This window comes from Protomyctophum parallelum (genome assembly GCF_964188405.1).
Source record: "Protomyctophum parallelum genome assembly, chromosome: 4".
Classification (NCBI taxonomy): domain Eukaryota; kingdom Metazoa; phylum Chordata; class Actinopteri; order Myctophiformes; family Myctophidae; genus Protomyctophum; species Protomyctophum parallelum.
The window spans coordinates 22869718-22891252 of NC_139700.1; the positions used below are offsets into that span (position 1 = coordinate 22869718).

Here is a 21535-nt window from a genome sequence, read left to right on the forward strand (position 1 = left end):
ACACTATAGGTATTGTCTTAACTATCAAACTGCTTGGTCCTGCCTTACCGCAGCAAAATAAATCTAGTTTTTTTATTAATATTATATGCGGTTTTGTAAATGAGTTACAGAATAGGTCAATGTTTATGAGTAGTGCAATTGTTTGTTTCATAGCAGTAGAATGTACAGATAGATACAATACAGTAGGCACAGACATATTAAAAATCCTAATTAAATGTATTTTTCATTACATAAATTGGTAGCGAAAAGGCCTTGTGCACACATACTAGGACAGGTGCGTCGGAACTGGCAACCAAATGCGAATCATGAGAAGAAAAGGGTCCTGCACAGTTACCTGATGAAGGTCGTTTAGACCGAAACGTTGTCATCTGAATAAAACTACTGCTCTATAAGTGAAGACAGTGTGTGGGACACTTTTCTTCTCATTATTGGTAAAATGCTGGTAAGGCTTTTGATTACTTTTGATGCAGTAATGGTCTTTCTTTTTCTTTTCTTTCTTTACTTTATTGGGTATCAAAAGTCCTTAAGCTGAAGTTTAGCAAAGAGCTGGCGAGACATGTCAACCCCTGTTACTAAACAAACACTATACTATAGTCATTGCATGATTACTACGAGAATATAATGCTTTAACCTTTTAACAAAACACCTTTTGTTTTAACCAAAGAATAGCACTTACCGTACCTTAAGTATTTGTGAATATGATTAGATGTGAAACAATAATTTCTCGACCAGTAATTAGAATGCTTTACATGTACTTTTTATTTGTTATTGTCAGACAGCATTGTATAAAAAGACCAAAATAGGTTCTCTAAAAACAACAGCTATTTTGTCATTGTAAAAAAAAAAGAATATATGCATGCTGAAAACACTTATATAATACTAATGTTCATAAGTGATCCAAAGTAAATTTATTGACATGTATAGAGGGTATGCGCATGCATAAAGTGAGAGGCAAATCAAGTGGCAAAGTGAGTAGTTTAATGTTTAATTAAAGCTCTGCCTGATATGTCTGCTGTTGCTGCTAAGGAGTTTTGGGTAAGCTGTGCTAAGGGACCGTCCATGCCTGATGACCACTAACTCCACCTGACATTGATCGATGTTCACCATCACATGGCTGCTTCTCTCTGTATTGATGAGGAATACAATGGTGTACAGGGCCATCTCAAACTCTGGGCTGGATCCAATGAAGGCACTACCCACAGGCTTCACCAAACCATACCAGCTGAACTGGAGATTCAGGACATGGTCATCTTGATCAGGCTGAGGATGAAGAAACATGTCAGAATCTTGGAATGAAAATACGACTACTACTACTACTACTACTACTACTACTAATAATAATAATAATAATAATAATAATAATAATAATAATAATAATAATAATAATAATAATAATCTAAATACATTAAATATTGTGTTGAATGTGTGTGTGTGTGTGTGTGTGTGTGTGTGTGTGTGTGTGTGTGTGTGTGTGTGTGTGTGTGCGTGCGTGCGTGCGTGCGTGCGTGTGTAGAAACAGTAATACAGAATACAGTACAAAGAATGTTTGAATTCAAAACTATACTGTACATTACTGTAGAGAAAGGTTTGCTGAAAGATGAAGATCTACTGTACTTACTATGTCCTGTTCCCTGGCTTTGTAGCCTTTGTAGTCCAAATGTCTGTTCTTTTCCTGCAGGTAGAACTGGACCCAGTTGTGGAAACCAAAGACCTCATTCCCAGATTTGGTCTCGCCCACAAAGACATGCTCAAATCCAGAGGAATCCATACTGGAGAATACAATGAGAATTCACAAATCTTTTAGAATAAACTTGTATGGCAGAGCATTCAAATAACCACATTGATTGCATTGATTCATTGATCGGTGTCTGTTTAATTTGACGTACACAGCTGTGGATGAGATCTTTAGGTCACATTCTCACCTAATACTTCGGTAGACTCAGAACCGTATGGGCGGGGAAAGGGGATTCTTGCATATTTAATTGGCTGCGGTTTGCCTTCACACTGTCATTCGCAGCAATTGGAAACGCAGCAGGGGGGACCTTTATCAATGTGTTCCGTTCATAAACTATAGCCTACACAGTGAAATCTATGGTGATAAAATTACACTCATAACGTGCGTGTGTCGTGCCGCCTGGGACCCCCCCCCCCCCCCTCTCTCTCTCTCTCTCTCTCTCTACGCACGCAGCCGCCACACACTGTTCTTTTGGGCATGGAGGCACAGCGCTGCATGAGCGCACTGATATAACTCCCCAGCAGTGTTGGGGAGTATTAAGCTACATGTAGCTGAGCTACGTAGCTGAGCTACATTTTGCTGTAGCTTGTGGTATTTTAGCTACATTCATATTTGTGTACCTCGTCAAGTAGCTCAGCTACCTTTTGGGTAATTTTTTGTAGCTTAGCTACTCAAGTTACAAGCTACAATTTTGGGCAATAACATGAAAGAAATATATTAATTTTGACCATTGGTTGCTGTGTTAATTCTTGTACTAGAACCCCCTTTGAAAAATCAAGGACTGTTCCTTTTTCTGATTGCTTTGAGGGCATATCAGCACTTGACAGCTGCCTCTAATTGGCCTCTGATTGGCCCTGGTATCACAGGGTGGGAGGGGTCTCCCAGGGGGGAGCAGGGGTCTCCTAGAGGGGAGGAGGGGTCTCCCAGAGGGGAGCAGGGGTCTCCCAGAGGGGAGCAGGGTGGGTGGGTCTCCCAGAGGGGAGCAGGGTGAGGAGGGGTCTCCCAGAGGGGAGCAGGGTGGGGGGGTCTCTCAGAGGGGAGTAGGGTGAGGAGGGGTCTCCCAGAGGGGAGCAGGGTGGGGGGGTCTCCCAGAGGGGAGCAGGGTGAGGAGGGGTCTCCCAGAGGGGAGCAGGGTGGGGGGGTCTCCCAGAGGGGAGCAGGATGAGGAGGGGTCTCCCAGAGGGGAGCAGGGTGGGGGGGTCTCCCAGAGGGGAGCAGGGGGAGGAGGGGTCTCCCAGAGGGGAGCAGGGTGGGAGGGGAATCCCAGAGGGGAGCAGGGGGAGGAGGGGTCTCCCCAAGGGGAGCAGGGTGGGAGGGGTCTCCCAGAGGGGAGGAGGGGTCTCCCAGAGGGGAGGAGGGGTCTCCCGCATGTACATTCTCAATTTAACGCTGAAAAATAAAAAGTAGCTGAGCTACTTTGAGCTACTTTTTCCATGTAGCTGTAGCTTTACAAGCTACATCTCTCCAGGGGTAGCTATGTAGCTTGATCAAGCTACTGCCATGGTGAGCTACTTGTAGCTTTACAAGCTACGCTTTCAAAGTAACTTGCCCAACACTGCTCCCCAGTCCCACAGTGACAGCACTCCATGTTTACGGCACGCACAGACAGACAGACAGAATATTATGTAGGCTATAATACACTGCAGTGTTTTTATGTGTTTTCTTAAGCAATTGATTAATGTAGCCTACACGTCCTCATTTCGATCAGGGCTTCAGTCTCCTTATTCGACCACGTCTATCCACAGTAACGGGACATCTTTGCGCTGCGTAAAATATGCCTTAACCGTCTCCAACTGTGTTCAGCTCCTCACCCGCCACATTATGTTTGCTTCATTTCCTTTATTTACTGCGGATTGCATTCACACCTGCACCGAATCGTAGTCAAGTGCGATTCGAAGCGAAGCGAAACCCACGTTTTTGGACGGAGTAAAATGCGGTTATTTGCTGCGCATTAGGATTCGAATGAGCCTTCACACCTGCCAAACGAAGCGCACTTTCTGACAATGCGCAGCAGGATTCGTTTTAATCGCAGCAAAGCTCTCTGGTATGAATGCGACCTTAGTGTGTCTTCTGACTTCTAACCACTTAAGCCCTGGATACTTCATTATACAACAGATTATTAACTATTTTAGCTATTTTTAAGTTTGAAAACATGCCCAAGATAGGGGAGCCAGTTTAAAAGTGGCTAGTAATAACAATGTTATAAGTCTTGTCTTACACTCCATTTCTTTCTCTGCGGTAGAGGTGAAACCAGATTAAGTACAGCTGACTTCTAAACTGCCTCAAGTCAGAGCTGGACTGGCCCTTGCTCACCAGGTACTGGTGTGCACGCTGTGAAAATAAAACAACACTTAAATGCATCACTAACCTTAATTGAGAGAAAATACAAATTACAAGTGTCAATGTCACAAATTCACAATGGATTTTCAGATGAGTTTAATATAATAATAATAATAATAATAAACTTTATTTGTATAGCACCTTTCATACATAAATGCAGCTCAAAGTGCTTCACAGGGCAGGACACAAAAATAAAATACAATAAAACACAAGTAGTTAAAATGATAGAACAATGGCAGAGAACAAAATTGAATATAAGAAACATAAAATAAATAAAAACAAATAAAAACACCACATGCAGCAAATCAGTCAGGGCAGGGTAGGAACGTGCATAGTAAAACTCAACTAAAAGCAAGGGTGAAGAGGTGAGTCTTGAGTTGAGATTTAAAAATGTCTACAGAGGGTGCGTGTCTGAGCTCGAATGGAAGTTTATTCCAGGCTGTTGGGCCATAGAAGCAAAAAGCTGCCTCACCATATTTTTTTGTGCACATTCTTTTAGGCACTTCAAGTAGGCCAGCATTGGAGGACCTGAGGGGGCGGTTAGGGACATATCTAGGTAGGCAGTCACGGAGGTATGGAGGTGCGAGACCATTGAGAGCTTTATAGACAAGTAACAGAATTTTAAAATCAATCCTAAACACAACCGGAAGCCAGTGCAGTGATGCCAAAACTGGAGTAATATGTTCTCTCATCTTAGTTCTAGTTAAAACTCTAGCTGCTGCATTTTGGACAAGTTGTAATCTGTCAGTCGTTTTCTTAGGCAGTCCTGAAAAGAGTGAATTGCAGTAGTCAAGCCAAGAAAAAACAAAGGCGTGGATTAGCGTTTTTGCATCGTCCAAGGACAAATAGGCTCTGATTCTTGTTTCTGTGCTGTGACTTTTCCTAAAGCCAGATTGAAATTTGTTGTGCACATTATTGTTCTGTAGAAAATTAGAAATACATCCAATTGATGAGAGATGCATTTTTCTAAAACCTTGCCCAGAAAGGGTAGATTTGAAATGGCTCGATAGTTACCCAAAACAGAGGGATCAAGATTGTGTTTCTTGAGTAGGGGCCTAACTACGGCAGTCTTCAGTGAGTCTGGGAAGACGCCTGATTGTAGAGAGCTGTTTACAATTTTTAGGATATCTCCAATCACACTGTCTAAGACCTCTTTGAGAAAGGTGGTGGGAATTGTATCCAATGAACAGGAGGAAGATGTCATCTGTGATATGGTTTTGCGGAGTTCGTCTTCATCAATTGCGCAAAACGATAATAGGCTCCCCCTGGAGAGATCTACCCTGGGACCATTAGCTGCTGTTTGAAGGTTTGCGCTAGCAGCAGCACCATTCATAATATCAGCTCTAATGTTAAAGATTTTGTTATCAAAAAAGCATGCAAACTCATTACACTTAGCTTTAGAGGCCGGGAATGACTGCTTGTAGGACTGGGGGGGGTTTAAAAGTCGTTCAATGATAGAGAATAGGACTCTGGCATTTTTCTTGTTCTCGTTAATAATGCCAGAGAAATATGCCTGCCTTGCTAGACGCAAGGCTTTGTTATAGGCGACTGTTGAGTTTTTAAGAATCTCTAGGTGGGTGGTGAGTTTATTTTTTCTCCAAGCTCGCTCAGCTCTACGACATTCTTGCTTCAGTGAGCGTGTATGCTCATTTAACCAGGGCGTCACTCTGGTGTTATGTTTCTTTTTTGTTTTCAAAGGAGCCACTATATCAAGAGCTGACTCTAGTTTAAGATAAACATTTTGAACCATATCATTTACTGGGGGAGTATCGGGCAGGGGGGGCCCAGATGACGAGAGAACTCGTCGGCTGCAGAAGAGCTAAAAAAAAACGCTTTGTTATGTTATATTCAGTGATGTTTTTCTCTAGATCAGAGACAGTCATATTAAAACTAGGGCCGGGACTAATTGCGATTAATTACGATTAATTAACTACAGAAAAATGAATGCATTAAAAAAATTAACGCATTTTAATCGCACTATTTTTTTCACCGCGGAACGTTGTCACTGGACAGTTTTCAGACGGACCTGCGCACCAAGTGTCCGTGTCCTCTTCAGACAATAACACCACCAGAAACCACAGACTGGGGGAAGCCGCTGAGATCACTTTGCTTGTCCCCGTGGATTGGAAATAGGATTTATAAGGCTATCCGATGGTAGCGTGGATTACAGCACAGTTGTGTGCAATTATTCAATAAAGAATTATTACCCCTATTACTACAAAAACAATGTTTTATTGCTTAAACTTATGTATTCACTATTCATTGATTCACTAGTACACCAAAATCCATTTGAAAAAATTGCTTTCTCACTGTTCTCGGGTCAAATAATGATATGCGATTAAAATGCGATTAATCTAGATTAATTAATCGCAAAGCCTCTGATTAATTAGATTATTTTTTTTAATCGAGTCCCAGCTCTAATTAAAACACAGCAAATAGTGGTCTGATAGCTCAGGCCTTTCAATAGTCCTTTCCACAGTGATGTTCAGCCCTCTAGAAATCACCAGGTCCAGAGTGTGCCCATGTTTATGAGTAGGCCCAACAACATGCTGAGTAAAGTCGAAAGAATGTAATAGTTGTAGGAAGTCCATAGCCACACTGTCTGAGGCATTGTCCACATGCAAATTGCCATCACCTATAATCAGAGTTTTATCATAGTTCGTGGAACAAATAGATAAGAGCTCAGAAAATTTGGTTAAGAACAGGGCTTTACTTGATTTAGGAGGACGATAAATACTAATTAATGGCACAGAGGATTGACTCTCCAGTGTAGTGGCCTGGTATTCAAAAGATAAAAAATTGCCGAGGGCGAAAGGCTTGATTTTTAAACTGTTAGAGAAAATATTGGTCAGTCCACCTCCTTTCTTAGCCTCACGCACTTGGTGAATGAAGCTGTAGTATGGGGGACATGCTGCTGGTAACAGAATAGCTCCGTCGGAACCAAGCCATGTCTCTGTTAGAAAATAATTATCAAGCTTTTCTTTTATAATGATATCGTTTACTGAGGAGAGCTTGTTAGTTATTGATCTTATATTAAACAGGGCAAGGTTTAGCTGGACTGGTGGTGACTGATTAACTGTGGTGGGGGCCATTGGGATGGATAATAAGTTTGAGCACCTGTAAGGTGCAGGTGCATTAGTCAAATGTATCTTTAAAATATCAGTTTTGGTGCTTCTGTTTGAAATACGGACCGGTATTGGCCGTGGGGGGACAGTAAGAGGAACAGATAAAACAGACGTTGAGACAGGTGTCATATGTTGTGGGACAGAAGCTGTATGAATAAATGAAACTGTATTTAAAGTAGGTGCAATATGATCGTCTTGACTGCAAGGGGGCAGATGTGGGTAGTAGTCATACAGACGAGAGGTGGTGGGAGATGTTACTTGCTAGGATTCTTTTTCCTTCATGGTTGGGGTGCACTAAGTCCCTGTAAAGTGATGGGTTCTTCCACATACTACATTACATTACTGGTTTACCGGTACGCATTTAATGACATTAGCAGGTTCGGGCATCTGGTTAGGATGCCTTTCGGGCGTCTACCTAGGGAGGTCCTCGAGGCACGTCCCACTGGGAGGACACCCACAGGCAGACCAAGGCGCAGTTGGAGGAATCACATCGACTCACTGGCTTTGGAACGTCTCGGAATCCCCCAGGAGGAAGTTACTAATGTTGCTCTGGAGCTCTCTGGTGGAGCTGTTGCCCTCGCGACCCGACTACAGATAAGCGGTTGAAGATGGATGGATGGATTGAAATAAATATTGTGGAAATTGCCCCCAATGGCATTGTCTTTTTGTTGTCTCTTTCTTAAATTATTTGACAAAGTTTGACCAGTTTTTATAGTATAGTTTGTTTGTTGATTTATTTTGATGTAGTAGTGGTCTATTAGGAGGGACTAGTAGTGTGCATGATTACAATCTACGTCCGTCTCTAGACATGGTAACGCCCCACCTGCCTCTGATTGGGCTACAGACACTGCTGCCCGTCTTACCAGACTTTCCTCCGAGGTGGATAGCTATGGTGGATAGTCTGACGCGAGGTTGAATTATTGATTGAACACATATGCCGTAATATGATTTGATTTGGGTGTGTTCTAAAAATGTGTTGATTATCGTGTATCTATCTACAAATGCACCAAGTCTCTGTACGTCTGTCTGTGTGTAATCCACGTAACTCGAGAACTGTTCGCCCCACAGACTTCAAATTCGACATAATATCTGGGTCGGGCATGCATTTCCAACTTGCATCGTTCCAAGTAGATAAGTGCCCAACGGACACCGCTGTAGAGACCCCACGGGCACCACTCTAGTTAATCGAATTATAGTAAACTAATACTATTATACTAAAAAGGATAAAGATCAAAGGAAAATATACCTTTTTACAGTACAATAATGTTTCAAGTTTACACATACAAATAAATGACAGATTAATACACGGTAATCAACACAAACACTTAATTTAGAACACACCCAAATCAAATCATATTACGGTGTACGTGTTCAATCAAATAAACAAGCATAAACAATAATTGGAGTAATAATAGAAAATGTGTTTTACATATGTCGGCCTCCTGGTGGCGCTATAAAGAGCAGATGTGAAAAATTCCAGGCAAAGGTTTTTCCTTGGCCTCTAGGGAGTTGGCATACAAAGTTATCCACAGATCCGTGCAGTTAGAGGTAAAAACACTTTTCGGCCAGTTATAGCGCCACCTTGAGGCTGAGTTGAAATTGTTCATGTGGCATTTCGTCCTCGGCCTAGTGGGAATGTGGGTGCACAATTTCACGGAAATCACGCGATGTGTTCATGATTTGCAGCATTTTGTTTGAAACTGAGCACTCCTGTGAACTTTGGAAGCCAATCTTAAACAATCAGGATGGAGTCTGAGAAATCTGAAAGAGCGGTTTCGTTGAATGGCTCTAGAGAGACTGTGTACCAATTTGCGTGATGTTTGGACAAAATCTGTAGGTGTACTGTGCAAAAACTTGTTTTGCACAAAGCGGCCTCCTGGTGGCGCTATAACAGGCCGTTCTGGAAAGTTTGGGGCAGAGGTTCATCGTTGGCATCCAGGGAGCTGCTCACGGACACACACACGGACACACGGACGGACACACGGAGTGCAAAACATACTCTCCCCCCATGCCTTCGGCCTGGTGGAGACAATAATGCAGACAACCACATGCCTCCTTGCATCCAATACACATGGAGTGACCAGCCACCTCTGCGGAGGTGGATGGGTGCTTCGCTTTACCTTGGCTTTGCATAAGCCAACTGCCCCACAATTAAAGGTATATTCAGTGATTTCACTTAATTCAAATATCACTTATTTTTTTGTTTTGTTGTGATAATCCTCCCTACTATAGAGTGTGCTGGCCATATAAGGAGTTCCTCCCTGTCCCCAGTTAACCCCTGGGGGTCAAAAAACCTTAGGTTTCGTTTTTGACTCTCTATCCTGATTGGACGAAAGGCTGGGTCCCACAGCCAAAAACGAAACCTAAGGTTTTTTGAGTGAAATCACTGAATATACCTTTAAATATTATTTGGAACTGGAACCAAAAGGAAACCAGGAAGACCCTGGAAAAAGGTCTGTCGAGGCGGAACTCAGAGAAAATGGAATAGGCTATCTTGGAAGGAAACAGAGAACTTCGCCCAACACCCAACCAGCTGGAGGAAGTTCATAATGGCCTATGCTCTCCAAAGTGTGTCTATTTGTACAAAAAAGTACAAGCTGTACATAGTTTATTGAAATGTGTGTACGCTTTATGTTTCATGGTACAAATTAGTCTCATTCACCATTTCAATTTCTCTGTAGCCCTCAGTAATAACCTCTATTTGCAAGGACAAACTGTAGGCCTACTTTAGCAAGGTTCTCGTGAGCTTGTGTATCTTGTTAGTGATTAAAAAAACATACAGTATGCCAAATTTACCTTCATGACCGCTGTCTCTAAGACAGTATCCAGGAAAAGGTTGTTCTCTGTCACCTCAGCTGTTGTAACTTGCTCTGCCACGCCTGTGGATCTTTCATAGTTATCCAACAGCTTCATGAAACCTAAGTAGGAAAAACATACACTCATTTATCCTTACCTATATGATCATAAAAACTTAGTAGAGGCATAGTAGAGTGAATAGTGCCATGATTGAAAAAACAATAGCAACAACAAATAGTAATAAGAATACTCACGGGAATAAGTGGTTATGGTGGCCAGTTTGTTTTCATTAACATTGGAAAACAGAGGCTGTGAGGCATGGTCCCGTGCATTATGGCTGCCTTGGTTTATAAAGCCAGCTTTACCCTGCAGTCCAAATATAGCCAGCCTTCCAATTATTTGACTGAAACAGAACTTTAAAAATCTTGTTTTAAAAATAAACGGTAGGCTAAAGGTACATGTACCTGCACACTGATGGTGTAGTCTGTCCCAGGCTTCAGTCGATTGACATCCATCCTCCATAGCTCATTGAAAATATTGGACAGTTCCTGGTTTAATACTGGTCTAGAAAGTTGCATAGAGAAAGGAATTAAAAATTAAAATAAATCCTTGTTGAAAATCTAAATACAATGGCATAAGGCTGGGGATAAAAACCTACCTGGCGGCATCCAGTTCAGTGTAAAACACTGTAACCCAGGCAAGGAAACAGCAGAACCTTTAAATAACACACGTATACACATTACATGTTAATTGTGACATTAAAAAAAAGGTTTTGCAATTGTTCTTGTTTTTTTAGGTTTTCTAATCTCAATTGCACCCAAAAAACATTAACTTTTAACATTCAGTAGATTTTCTGTGATCTGGGGTTTTCTGGCTCAAACAGGTGCTCTGATTTGCCGGCAGTAAGTGACATCACTTACTGCAAATCCCATATATGTCAATGGGATTTGCCAGCAGATGTCACTGTTTCACTGTGTTGCCTGTTTTCATTGTAGCTCAAAAGGCCCAAAAAACCCCAAAGAAAACTTCAGACCACAGAAAATCCACTGAATGTTCAAAGTTCAGGTTTTTTGGGTGTAATTGAGGTCATAAAACCTAAAAGAAAAAGAAAAATAAATGAAAATGAATGTCATAAAACCTTTAAGTAGAGAGAGAGAGAGAGAGAGAGAGAGAGAGAGAGAGAGAGAGAGAGAGAGAGAGAGAGAGAGATTGATTGATTGAAGTATTTATCAACAGATTGGAGAATTACAATACAGTGTATTTCAAGCACAACTGTAATTCTCAAAACCGTTAACTGGACGAGACTGTGGATGAGAGAGAGACGATAAAAAAAAATACAATAGGCCTACTCCCAAGTCTGCCCTGCCCTTATTCGCATTATTTTCTAACAATAAATACACATTACACAAACAACACAAAGTTAAAACACCAACAGTATCAGTTAGGTTATTTAGCTATCTATGTCGAAGACGCACCTTGTCATTGCAGCCATGGCACGTTTAGCAAACGTTCCACTTTTCCAAATTCAGGACCGACGTCTAACCGCAGTAACTGTATGTAGCCCGCCCTATGCTACGTCTGATATCGCAGCCTATAGAGCACCGAAGTCCTGACGTAACTCGCTCATCCCGACGATTCCCCTGGTTCACGGAAGTAGTTTCTCTATGGAGAATAACATGGGGTGATCTTAATATCGTCTACTATAAGCGTTGTGGTCCAAAAATAAACAAGCTGTCTCGGCGTTATTGTCAGGGAGGTGTCTCTGTATCGTTTGCAACAGTCAGTCACTCATATATGATACAGTCTGCTTCTAGCGAAAATCTAACTAATTCAGCAGCAGTAACATTAGCGTTTTCTCTCAGTCAGTTGATTCTTCATATCCATGTGAGTGAAGCGGCCGGGATGACATGTTTATTTTTCAAACACAGTTCTTATATGAAGCGATCTAAAAATCCTCCTATGGTGATTTCAATGCAACTAAACAAATACATGAACCTGGGGACTGACGCCCTCTACTGAAAGTGACGTCAGACTTCGGTGCTCTATAGCGATCACTGAACTCTGTAGTAGACGGCAGCGTCTAGTGAGCTAATCTAGTGAGCTAATTTAAGACTTCCGGTGGACGATCTCTTCAAAATAAGAGTACCCTCTAGAGTATTGAAAAAAAGTTTAATTTGCACATTAAAACTACAAATTAAGCATTTAAATGATGCTATATGATGCTATAAGACACACATTATGTTTCTGTGTAAGAATAAGTAATTAAATCCTTATAATAATAATAATAAAGTTATCTAAATGGATAAATGCTATTCACTGGAGTGCATGGACTTTATAAAGTGGACACTGGACAAAAGACGGCTCCGCAAGGCAACTATCTGGACATACCCACGTGTTCGGGGAGATGTCCTATACCACACCCCACTCTCCGCTAAGTGGGAGAGGTGTAAAATTCACAGCAGCAGACCTTCTACTGGGGTCAAGGCTGACAAAAAGTACCGTTTCCGGACCCAGAATGGACACTGGACAAAAGACGGCTCCGCGAGGCAACTATCTGGACATACCCACGCGTTCGGGGAGATGTCCTGTACCACACCCCACTCTCCGCTAAGCGGGAGAGGTGTAAAATTCACAGCAGCAGACCTTCTACTGTGGTCAACGCTGAAAAAAGTACAGTTTCCGGACCCAGAATGGACACTGGACAAAGAGGCCTCCGCGAGGCAACTATCTGGACATACCCACACGTTCGGGGAGATGTCCTCTACCACACCACACTCTCCGCTAAGCGGGAGAGGTGTAAAATTCACAGCAGCAGACCTTCTACTGGGGTCAATGCTGACAAAAAGTACCGTTTCCGGACCCAGAATGGACACTGGACAAAGAGGCCTCCGCGAGGCAACTATCTGGACATACCCACACGTTCGGGGAGATGTCCTCTACCACACCACACTCTCCGCTAAGCGGGAGAGGTGTAAAATTCACAGCAGCAGACCTTCTACTGGGGTCAAGGCTGACAAAAAGTACCGTTTCCGGACCCAGAATGGACACTGGACAAAAGACGGCTCCGCGAGGCAACTATCTGGACATACCCACGCGTTCGGGGAGATGTCCTGTACCACACCCCACTCTCCGCTAAGTGGGAGAGGTGTAAAATTCACAGCAGCAGACCTTCTACTGTGGTCAACGCTGAAAAAAGTACCGTTTCCGGACCCAGAATGGACACTGGACAAAGAGGCCTCCGCGAGGCAACTATCTGGACATACCCACGCGTTCGGGGAGATGTCCTCTACCACACCACACTCTCCGCTAAGCGGGAGAGGTGTAAAATTCACAGCAGCAGACCTTCTACTGGGGTCAATGCTGACAAAAAGTACCGTTTCCGGACCCAGAATGGACACTGGACAAAGAGGCCTCCGCGAGGCAACTATCTGGACATACCCACGTGTTCGGGGAGATGTCCTCTACCACACCCCACTCTCCGCTAAGCGAGAGAGGTGTAAAATTCACAGCAGCAGACCTTCTACTGGGGTCAACGCTCAAAAAAGTGCTGTGCCTTGGGGCATTGAAATGAAATCACTTTCTCTACGCAAGCTAAGTCAGGTCAAGGAGTTACCTCTAGCTTTGGAATGGGTGTCACTTGTGTGCGTTGATTGCATCTGTCTGTGCATTTATGCATTTGTTTGTCCTGACGAAACTTGATTATTTCTCGACTGTTTATTTTCTCGTATGACACGACATAGAAACTACCTGTGACTACTGTCTTTGTGTGCTGTCGAGCGGATGTTCTTTGCATCAGCTCAAAGGTATAGCCTGCTGTGTCATTCGATTCATTTGTCCAGATATGCCATTTATGATCTTTAAGGATGTACAATGACGCATATGGTGGCCTGTCGAAAAATACACACATACTGGTCAAAGCATACTCATTTTGGTGGTACAGACATAGTCCAGTACCTGCCTGTAGACCCTATCGCAATTTGGTGTTGGGGGAATTTCTCACTTGAACTAAGTCAATGGGTCCCTAGACATGAAAGATCAATGAGGTGCTTGTCCGCCATAGTGCCACGAATGGCGCAATGGCCACATCAAAAATGGCCGCCATCGGCTATGATGAAAATCCAACCTTTTTGTTTTTTAGTGTTTAAGCACATGTAATACATTCATTTTGACTAATTGTGGTGTGTGGAATTCATTTCTGATATTGTTTTGATGATTTGGGGTGATTTTGACCTTGAAAGGTCATAGTCAAGGTCATTTTGCTATTCCACAGACCTTGGCCATAACTTGTCCATTTTTAGGAGTAAGAACAGGAACAATAAGTCTATTTCAACTAAATCTGACTCTTAAAATTAATTTCTGATATTGTTTTGACCATTAGGGATCATCCTGTCATTGAATTATTGATGTTAATGTCATTTTTCAATAATTCGATTATGATTCTTTAGTCGCTTTTACTATATATTTTCATGATTTGTTTTCTTTACATAAACAAAATACATGGGCATGAGAAAAACAACAACAGCACCATATGTGCTGTGTGAATAAGCCCATTGTACAAAAGACTCTGTCCATGGCCCAAATGAGCCAATTCATTGCTATGGCAACCCCATAGTGGAGGTAAGTCAATATATCATAAGAATCGTTCACTTGATGGTACAAGCACCAAATTTGGTACACAAGTGCTTCAGAACCTACTCTCTCAGAAAAGTACGTTGTCCACTTGAAAAAACTAAATGGCCACCATTTTTCAAGATGGCCGCCAAATGAAAAGGGCCTTTTGTGGCAGTTCTGGACAACCGTGGGTCCGACCAACTCGAGACCGGGCACTGCACTCCCTGTGTGTGTGTGGAACGTGTGTGTCGAATTCGGTGAAGTCGGTGGGGCAAACGGTTCTCGGGTTACATGGATTACAGATGTACAGACACACACACAGACTTGAATATATGTCAATGGGCAATGCCCATTGGGTTTTTTTTTAGATGATGGGTAAGAAGAGAGAGATGTGATGTCAGGTGGTGTGGGCTAAGAAGTGGTCAGGGCTAAGATAAAGTATATGAGATGTACAGTAAGTGCAAAGAGAGATGGTGAGGGAGGGAGAAAATGATTTGTACCAATTGACCAAACAGTAGACAGTAGTGTATCACGTTGGTAAGTGAGTATAGAGATGGAAATGTTCTAGCAAGTGAAGCCAGTGTATTGAGAATATGGGACATATGTGTCAGGAGTTATTTGTGACAGAAGGCTACCAGTGAGAGGGAAGATGTATACGATGGTAGTGAGACCAGCCATGCCGTACGGTTGGAAACGGTGGCACTGATGAAAAGGAGGCACAGCTGGAGGTGGCAGAATTAAGGATGCTATGGTTCTCATTAGGAGTGAAAAGGAAGGACATTATCAGAAATTACTGAATTAGAGGATCAGCCCAGGTTAGAAGGTTTGGGGATAAAGCAAGAGAGGTGAGGTTGAGATGGTTTAGACATGTGAAAAGGAGGGATGAGGGTACATTGGGAGAAGGATGCTGAAGATGTAGCTGCCAGGTAAGAGGATGGCCAAAGACAAGGTTTAAGGATGCTGTGAGAGATGACATGAAGGTGGCAGGTCACAGAGGAAGATGTAGAAAACAAAACCAAAAGGGGTCCTCCCCTTTTCCCTGTGCGTGCACACACACACACACACACACACACACACACACACACACACACACACACACACACACACACACACACACACACACACACACGGTACTCTACAGTACACTACAGTATGTTACAGTACAGTATGGTAAAGTACAGTAACGTGCGGTACGGCATGGTACAGTATGATACCATAAGGTATGGTACAGTACAGTATGATGCCGTACAGTACAGTAAGGTACAGTATGATACCATACAGTAAGGTACAGTATGGTACAGTATGGTACCATGCAGTACGGTACAGTACAGTACAGTACAGTATTGTACAGTATGATACCATACAGTAAGGTACAGTATGGTACAGTATGGTACCATGCAGTACGGTACAGTACAGTACAGTATTGTACAGTATGATACCATACAGTAAGGTACGGTACGGTATGGTATCATACTGTACCTTACTGTACTGTACGGCATCATACTGTACTGTACCATACCTTATGGTATCATACTGTACTGTACCATACCTTATGGTATCATACTGTACCATGCCATACCGCACGTTACTGTACTTTACAATACTGTACTGTAACATACTGTAGTGTACTGTACAGTACCGTGTGTGTGTGTGTGCACGCACAGGGAAAAGGGGAGGACCCCTTTTGGTTTTGTTTTCTACATCTTCCTCTGTGACCTGCCACCTTCATGTCATCTCTCACAGCATCCTTAAACCTCGTCTTTGGCCATCCTCTTACCTGGCAGCTACATCTTCAGCATCCTTCTCCCAATGTACCCTCATCCCTCCTTTTCACATGTCTAAACCATCTCAACCTCACCTCTCTTGCTTTATCCCCAAACCTTCTAACCTGGGCTGATCCTCTAATTTAGTCATTTCTGATAATGTCCTTCCTTTTCACTCCTAATGAGAAGCATAGCATCCTTAATTCTGCCACCTCCAGCTGTGCCTCCTTTTCATCAGTGCCACCGTTTCCAACCGTACGGCAAATAACTCCTGACACATATGTCCCATATTCTCAATACACTGGCTTCACTTGCTAGAACATTTCCATCTCTATACTCACCTTAACCTGTTACACTACTGTCTACTGTTTGGTCAATTGGTACAAATAATTTTCTCCCTCCCTCACCATCTCTCTTTGCACTTACTGTACATCTCATATACTTTATCTTAGCCCTGACCACTTCTTAGCCCACACCACCTGACATCACATCTCTCTCTTCTTACCCATCATCTAAAACAAAAGCCAATGGGCATTGCCCATTGACATATATTCAAGTCTGTGTGTGTCTGTACATCTGTAATCCATGTAACCCGAGAACCGTTTGCCCCACTGACTTCACCGAATTCGACACACACGTTCCACACACACACAGGGAGTGCAGTGCCCGGTCTCGAGTTGGTCGGACCCACGGTTGTCCAGAACTGCCACAAAAGGCCCTTTTCATTTGGCGGCCATCTTGAAAAATGGTGGCCATTTAGTTTTTTCAAGTGGACAACGTACTTTTCTGAGAGAGTAGGTTCTGAAGCACTTGTGTACCAAATTTGGTGCTTGTACCATCAAGTGAACGATTCTTATGATATATTGACTTACCTCCACTATGGGGTTGCCATAGCAATGAATTGGCTCATTTGGGCCATGGACAGAGTCTTTTGTACAATGGGCTTATTCACACAGCACATATGGTGCTGTTGTTGTTTTGCTCATGCCCATGTATTTTGTTTATGTAAAGAAAACAAATCATGAAAATATATAGTAAAAGCGACTAAAGAATCATAATCGAATTATTGAAAAATGACATTAACATCAATAATTCAATGACAGGATGATCCCTAATGGTCAAAACAATATCAGAAATTAATTTTAAGAGTCAGATTTAGTTGAAATAGACTTATTGTTCCTGTTCTTACTCCAAAAAATGGACAAGTTATGGCCAAGGTCTGTGGAATAGCAAAATGACCTTGACTATGACCTTTCAAGGTCAAAATCACCCCAAATCATCAAAACAATATCAGAAATGAATTCCACACACCACAATTAGTCAAAATGAATGTATTACATGTGCTTAAACACTAAAAAACAAAAAGGTTGGATTTTCATCATAGCCGATGGCGGCCATTTTTGATGTGGCCATTGCGCCATTCGTGGCACTATGGCGGACAAGCACCTCATTGATCTTTCATGTCTAGGGACCCATTGACTTAGTTCAAGTGAGAAATTCCCCCAACACCAAATTGCGATAGGGTCTACAGGCAGGTACTGGACTAACAGGATAAATTGAACGTTTTTGGAATTCTTGTGCCAGCTCTTAACAGGAGAAGTAAGGTCTGTGGGCTGTTAATTACTTCATATGTTGATAAGCTCTTTTCCTGCTGACATGTTTCACATTGTTCAGATTGAGCAGGTAATATTTGTGCAATAGTGTCTAAGATGCCTTTTTGTGACACGTCAAGTGGCTGCACTATGAATTGTGACATGTTCTTTGTAGATGGTAAGGCCTTGTCACCACATTGAGTACAACTATACAGACTAAGACTTTTCAGGCAAAGCAGGTCATCTCCAAGGAAAGGAGACCGAAGTGTGTATTCTACAAATCTATTTAATATGGTGCATACTTCTGTCCTAGAACATTTCTGAGACACTAATGACACTGATGTGTTGGCTAGATTGAATTTCTCAAGTTTCCGTCTAAATGTTGAGTCCTGCGCTGCTGCTTCTTCAAGCCGTGTGTGACATTTTTTGATAGCAGATGTCTGTTGTAGAAATGTTAGAATTGGTAATGGTATAGCTTCACACATATTGTCATTTAGACTTTCATTGCATAAAACCACATCATCATCATCTTCTTCCAAATTGTCCTCCGTTATTGTTCTGTTAATTGCTTTCAACTGTCCAGGCACAGAATGTACAGATGTCTGTATGTTTTGCTTGAACAACTGTGTGGACACCACACATACTCAACCAAACTACTAGTTTGTGTATAAAATCTAATGGGTCATTGTGCATTCCTAAGGCCAAGTAAGATGCTATTCACTAGTTGTTGAGTGACACCACAGATTGTTTTGCAATCAAATGTGTGACCTGGATTTTGAAAAAACGCTTGAATGAGAGCTGCTAAATTCCCCGGCATAGATGACAACTGAACCATCGAAGTAGGTGTCAATGGTTTCAATTTATCTTGTACTACTTGTAGATGCAGTATACCCACGCGTTCGGGGAGATGTCCTGTACCACACCCCACTCTCCGCTAAGTGGGAGAGGTGTAAAATTCACGGCAGCAGACCTTCTACTGAGGTCAACGCTCAAAAAAGTGCTGTGCCTTGGGGCATTGACAATTATTTAATTAACGAATTAAATAACCTTATTTTATTCTGAAGGCAACCGGATGTCTTAAATTAGCTAGCTCTCAGACAGGAAGTTCTAAATTAGCTCATAAGACGGAGCCAAATATCTGTCTGAGAGTGGAGCCTGCCTGGCAAATGACATGGGGGGTCCTTTTTGTGGGCTTGGCCGAAAGTGGGCGTTACCAAAAGGTGGGCGTGGCCATGGCCGCCAGAAGTCTGTCAGATTTTGACAGCTTCAAATTAGTGTTAAACATAATATAACCCAATTGACTCCAGTCCTCTCTGTTTAATATATCTATAATGAAACTATATAAACTATGCATATACCATGAAGTGCTATGACTACTAGCTCTGGTCCATAGCTCTAATGCGTTTCATTTAGAGCTATGTTACTCTAAACTTCCCCGCTCGCATGAATGCAGACCAGCCTCTACTCTTTGGCGTAAATAAAAAGAACGTTTTTGCTACACATAAAAACAAAGGCGAGTTGTGTCATTAGAAAGCCTACTTTGGTAATTGGTTCTAGTTCTAGTGAACAGAAATAATAAATAAATAGACTTGGTAACCTAACTGTAGGGAGTGCAAACACATTAAAGAACCTGGGGGTTATCATCTATGAAAAGGCAACACAATGAGCAGAAAATAAAAATGAACCATGTAAATACAACAAATTGAGCAGAGCACTGCAGGGAGTTGAACCCCATTCCGGTAAACCAGAAGTACCACAACCAGTGCCTTGGTTTTTGTTTTGTTTTACGAGGTCCATTCGTTGAAATGTAAATTTTGCATTGCAACGGTAAAGTAATTTCACAATTGACATTGTAGGCAATAATTAATAACGGTATGGCACCAGGCCAAAGCCATGGGGATAGAGTATGTTTTGCACTCTGAGTGAGTGTGTGTGTGTGTGTGTGTCCGTCAGTTTGTTAACAGCTAATCTCCAGCACCATTAACCCGGTCGATGCCAAATTTTGCACACACACTCCCTGGATAACAACGATGAACCTCTGTCCCAAATTTTCCAGAACGGCCTGTATAGCACCACACATTTTTGTATGCCCTCCGAGACTATGGACTATAGCCTTTCGCTTTTCCGCGATTTAACCTTTTTTCAAATTGTGAACAATGATGAAGAATCGCGCACTATAGCATGCCACTTAATGACCTTGGGGTCATCAAGGTCATTGATATTGATCAATAACCTTGAGCAGTATAAATGACCTTCAATAAGACTAGTAAATGACCTTGACCAGTATAAATGACCTTGACAAGTACAAATGACCTTGACCAGTATAAATGACCGTGACCAGTATATGACTGACCAGTATAAATTACCTTCATGAGACTAGTAAATGACCTTGACCAGTATAAATGACCTTTAGAAGACTAGTAAATGATCTTCACCAGTATAAATGACCTTTAGAAGACTAGTAAATGATCTTCACCAGTATAAATGACCTTGACCAGTATGCGGTCCGTGACCATGGACTATAGCCTTTTGCTTTTCCTTGATTTTCACCTTTAAAAAATCCTCAACAATGATGAAGAATCGCACACTATAGCGTGCCGCTCAATGACCTGAGACCATGGACCAATGAATGAAATACAACACATTGAGCAGGGAGTTGAACCCCGTTCCGGTAAACCAGAAGTCCGACACCAGTGCCTTAGTTTTTGTGTTGTTGTTCATTTAAAGGTCCAGGTGTGCATACACATGTGCCCCTGTGTGTGTAGGTGCATGTGTGCATGTGTGTGCACGCTTCAATGACCACTGTTGGACCCAATGGCGATCAAGGACCTCAGGGAGCCACCCATAATTCACAACGGTCACAGCGAACTCTGTTGCATCACAACTGGTGGCCAACAGTCGTAACCAACACCGCCACGACCCACAGGAGAATACCATCGCACAGTGGTATCAGACCAACCACAATCAGCCAGCCCTCAAACCAAACCCTTCGACCTAGAAGAACTCAAAACTGCAATGGGAAAGTTGAAACCCGGAAAAGCAGCAGGGATTGATGACATACTGGCAGAAATTATACAGCACCTGGAACCTAACGCAAAGACCTGGCTCGTGGGGATGCTGAACACATGCATGGCACAGAAAACCATCCCTTCTGTCTGGAGAAAAGCCAAAGTGGTTGCAATCCCCAAACCTGGCAAAGACCCATCATCCTCAAAGAGCTACCGACCCATTTCCCTCCTCTGCATCACCTACAAGAGAGGCTGCTACTCCAACGCCTCATACCACTCATAGACACCAAGCTGACTAAAGACCAAGCTGGTTTCCGTCCCGTCCTGTGCTGGACAGAGCTCAACCTCACCCAACACATTGAGGATGGGTTTGAGGGAAAACAAATAACTGGAGCAGCAACTGGAGGGCGAAGCAAGCACGCAGGCAGCTTGTGCCTGCCTGCGTGCCTGCCTGCCTTCCTCATGTGGAAGCTGCATAGTTGAGTTTGTGTGTGTGTTTCTTTTTCTGTCTTTCTTTCTTAGGACGAAGATCAAGGTAGACGCCGTTGGAAGGCTCAACACAAGC

The 21535-nt window shown here is 42.6% G+C and overlaps 1 protein-coding gene across 1 annotated transcript; it reads right to left on the minus strand.

The window, feature by feature from the left end:
- Window positions 1-735: 735 nt before the first annotated feature.
- Window positions 736-11605, minus strand: endouc (endonuclease, polyU-specific C). Its single transcript, XM_083763159.1, has 8 exons — window positions 11472-11605; window positions 10655-10711; window positions 10461-10560; window positions 10251-10362; window positions 9997-10118; window positions 3954-4066; window positions 1619-1769; window positions 736-1260 (listed from the first exon to the last, which is right to left on the minus strand). Exons 1-8 carry the CDS (start codon window positions 11486-11488, stop codon window positions 985-987), a joined length of 948 nt encoding a protein of 315 aa, XP_083619285.1. The 5' UTR covers window positions 11489-11605; the 3' UTR covers window positions 736-984.
- Between the last annotated feature and the right edge of the window lie 9930 nt (window positions 11606-21535).

Coding starts and splice junctions, on each gene's coding strand:
- endouc (XM_083763159.1), bottom strand. Junction 4,067..9,996: donor TAGAGACAGCGGTCATGAAG/GTAAATTTGGCA, acceptor TTATTTTCACAG/CGTGCACACCAGTACCTGGT. Junction 1,261..1,618: donor AAGCCAGGGAACAGGACATA/GTAAGTACAGTA, acceptor CTTCATCCTCAG/CCTGATCAAGATGACCATGT.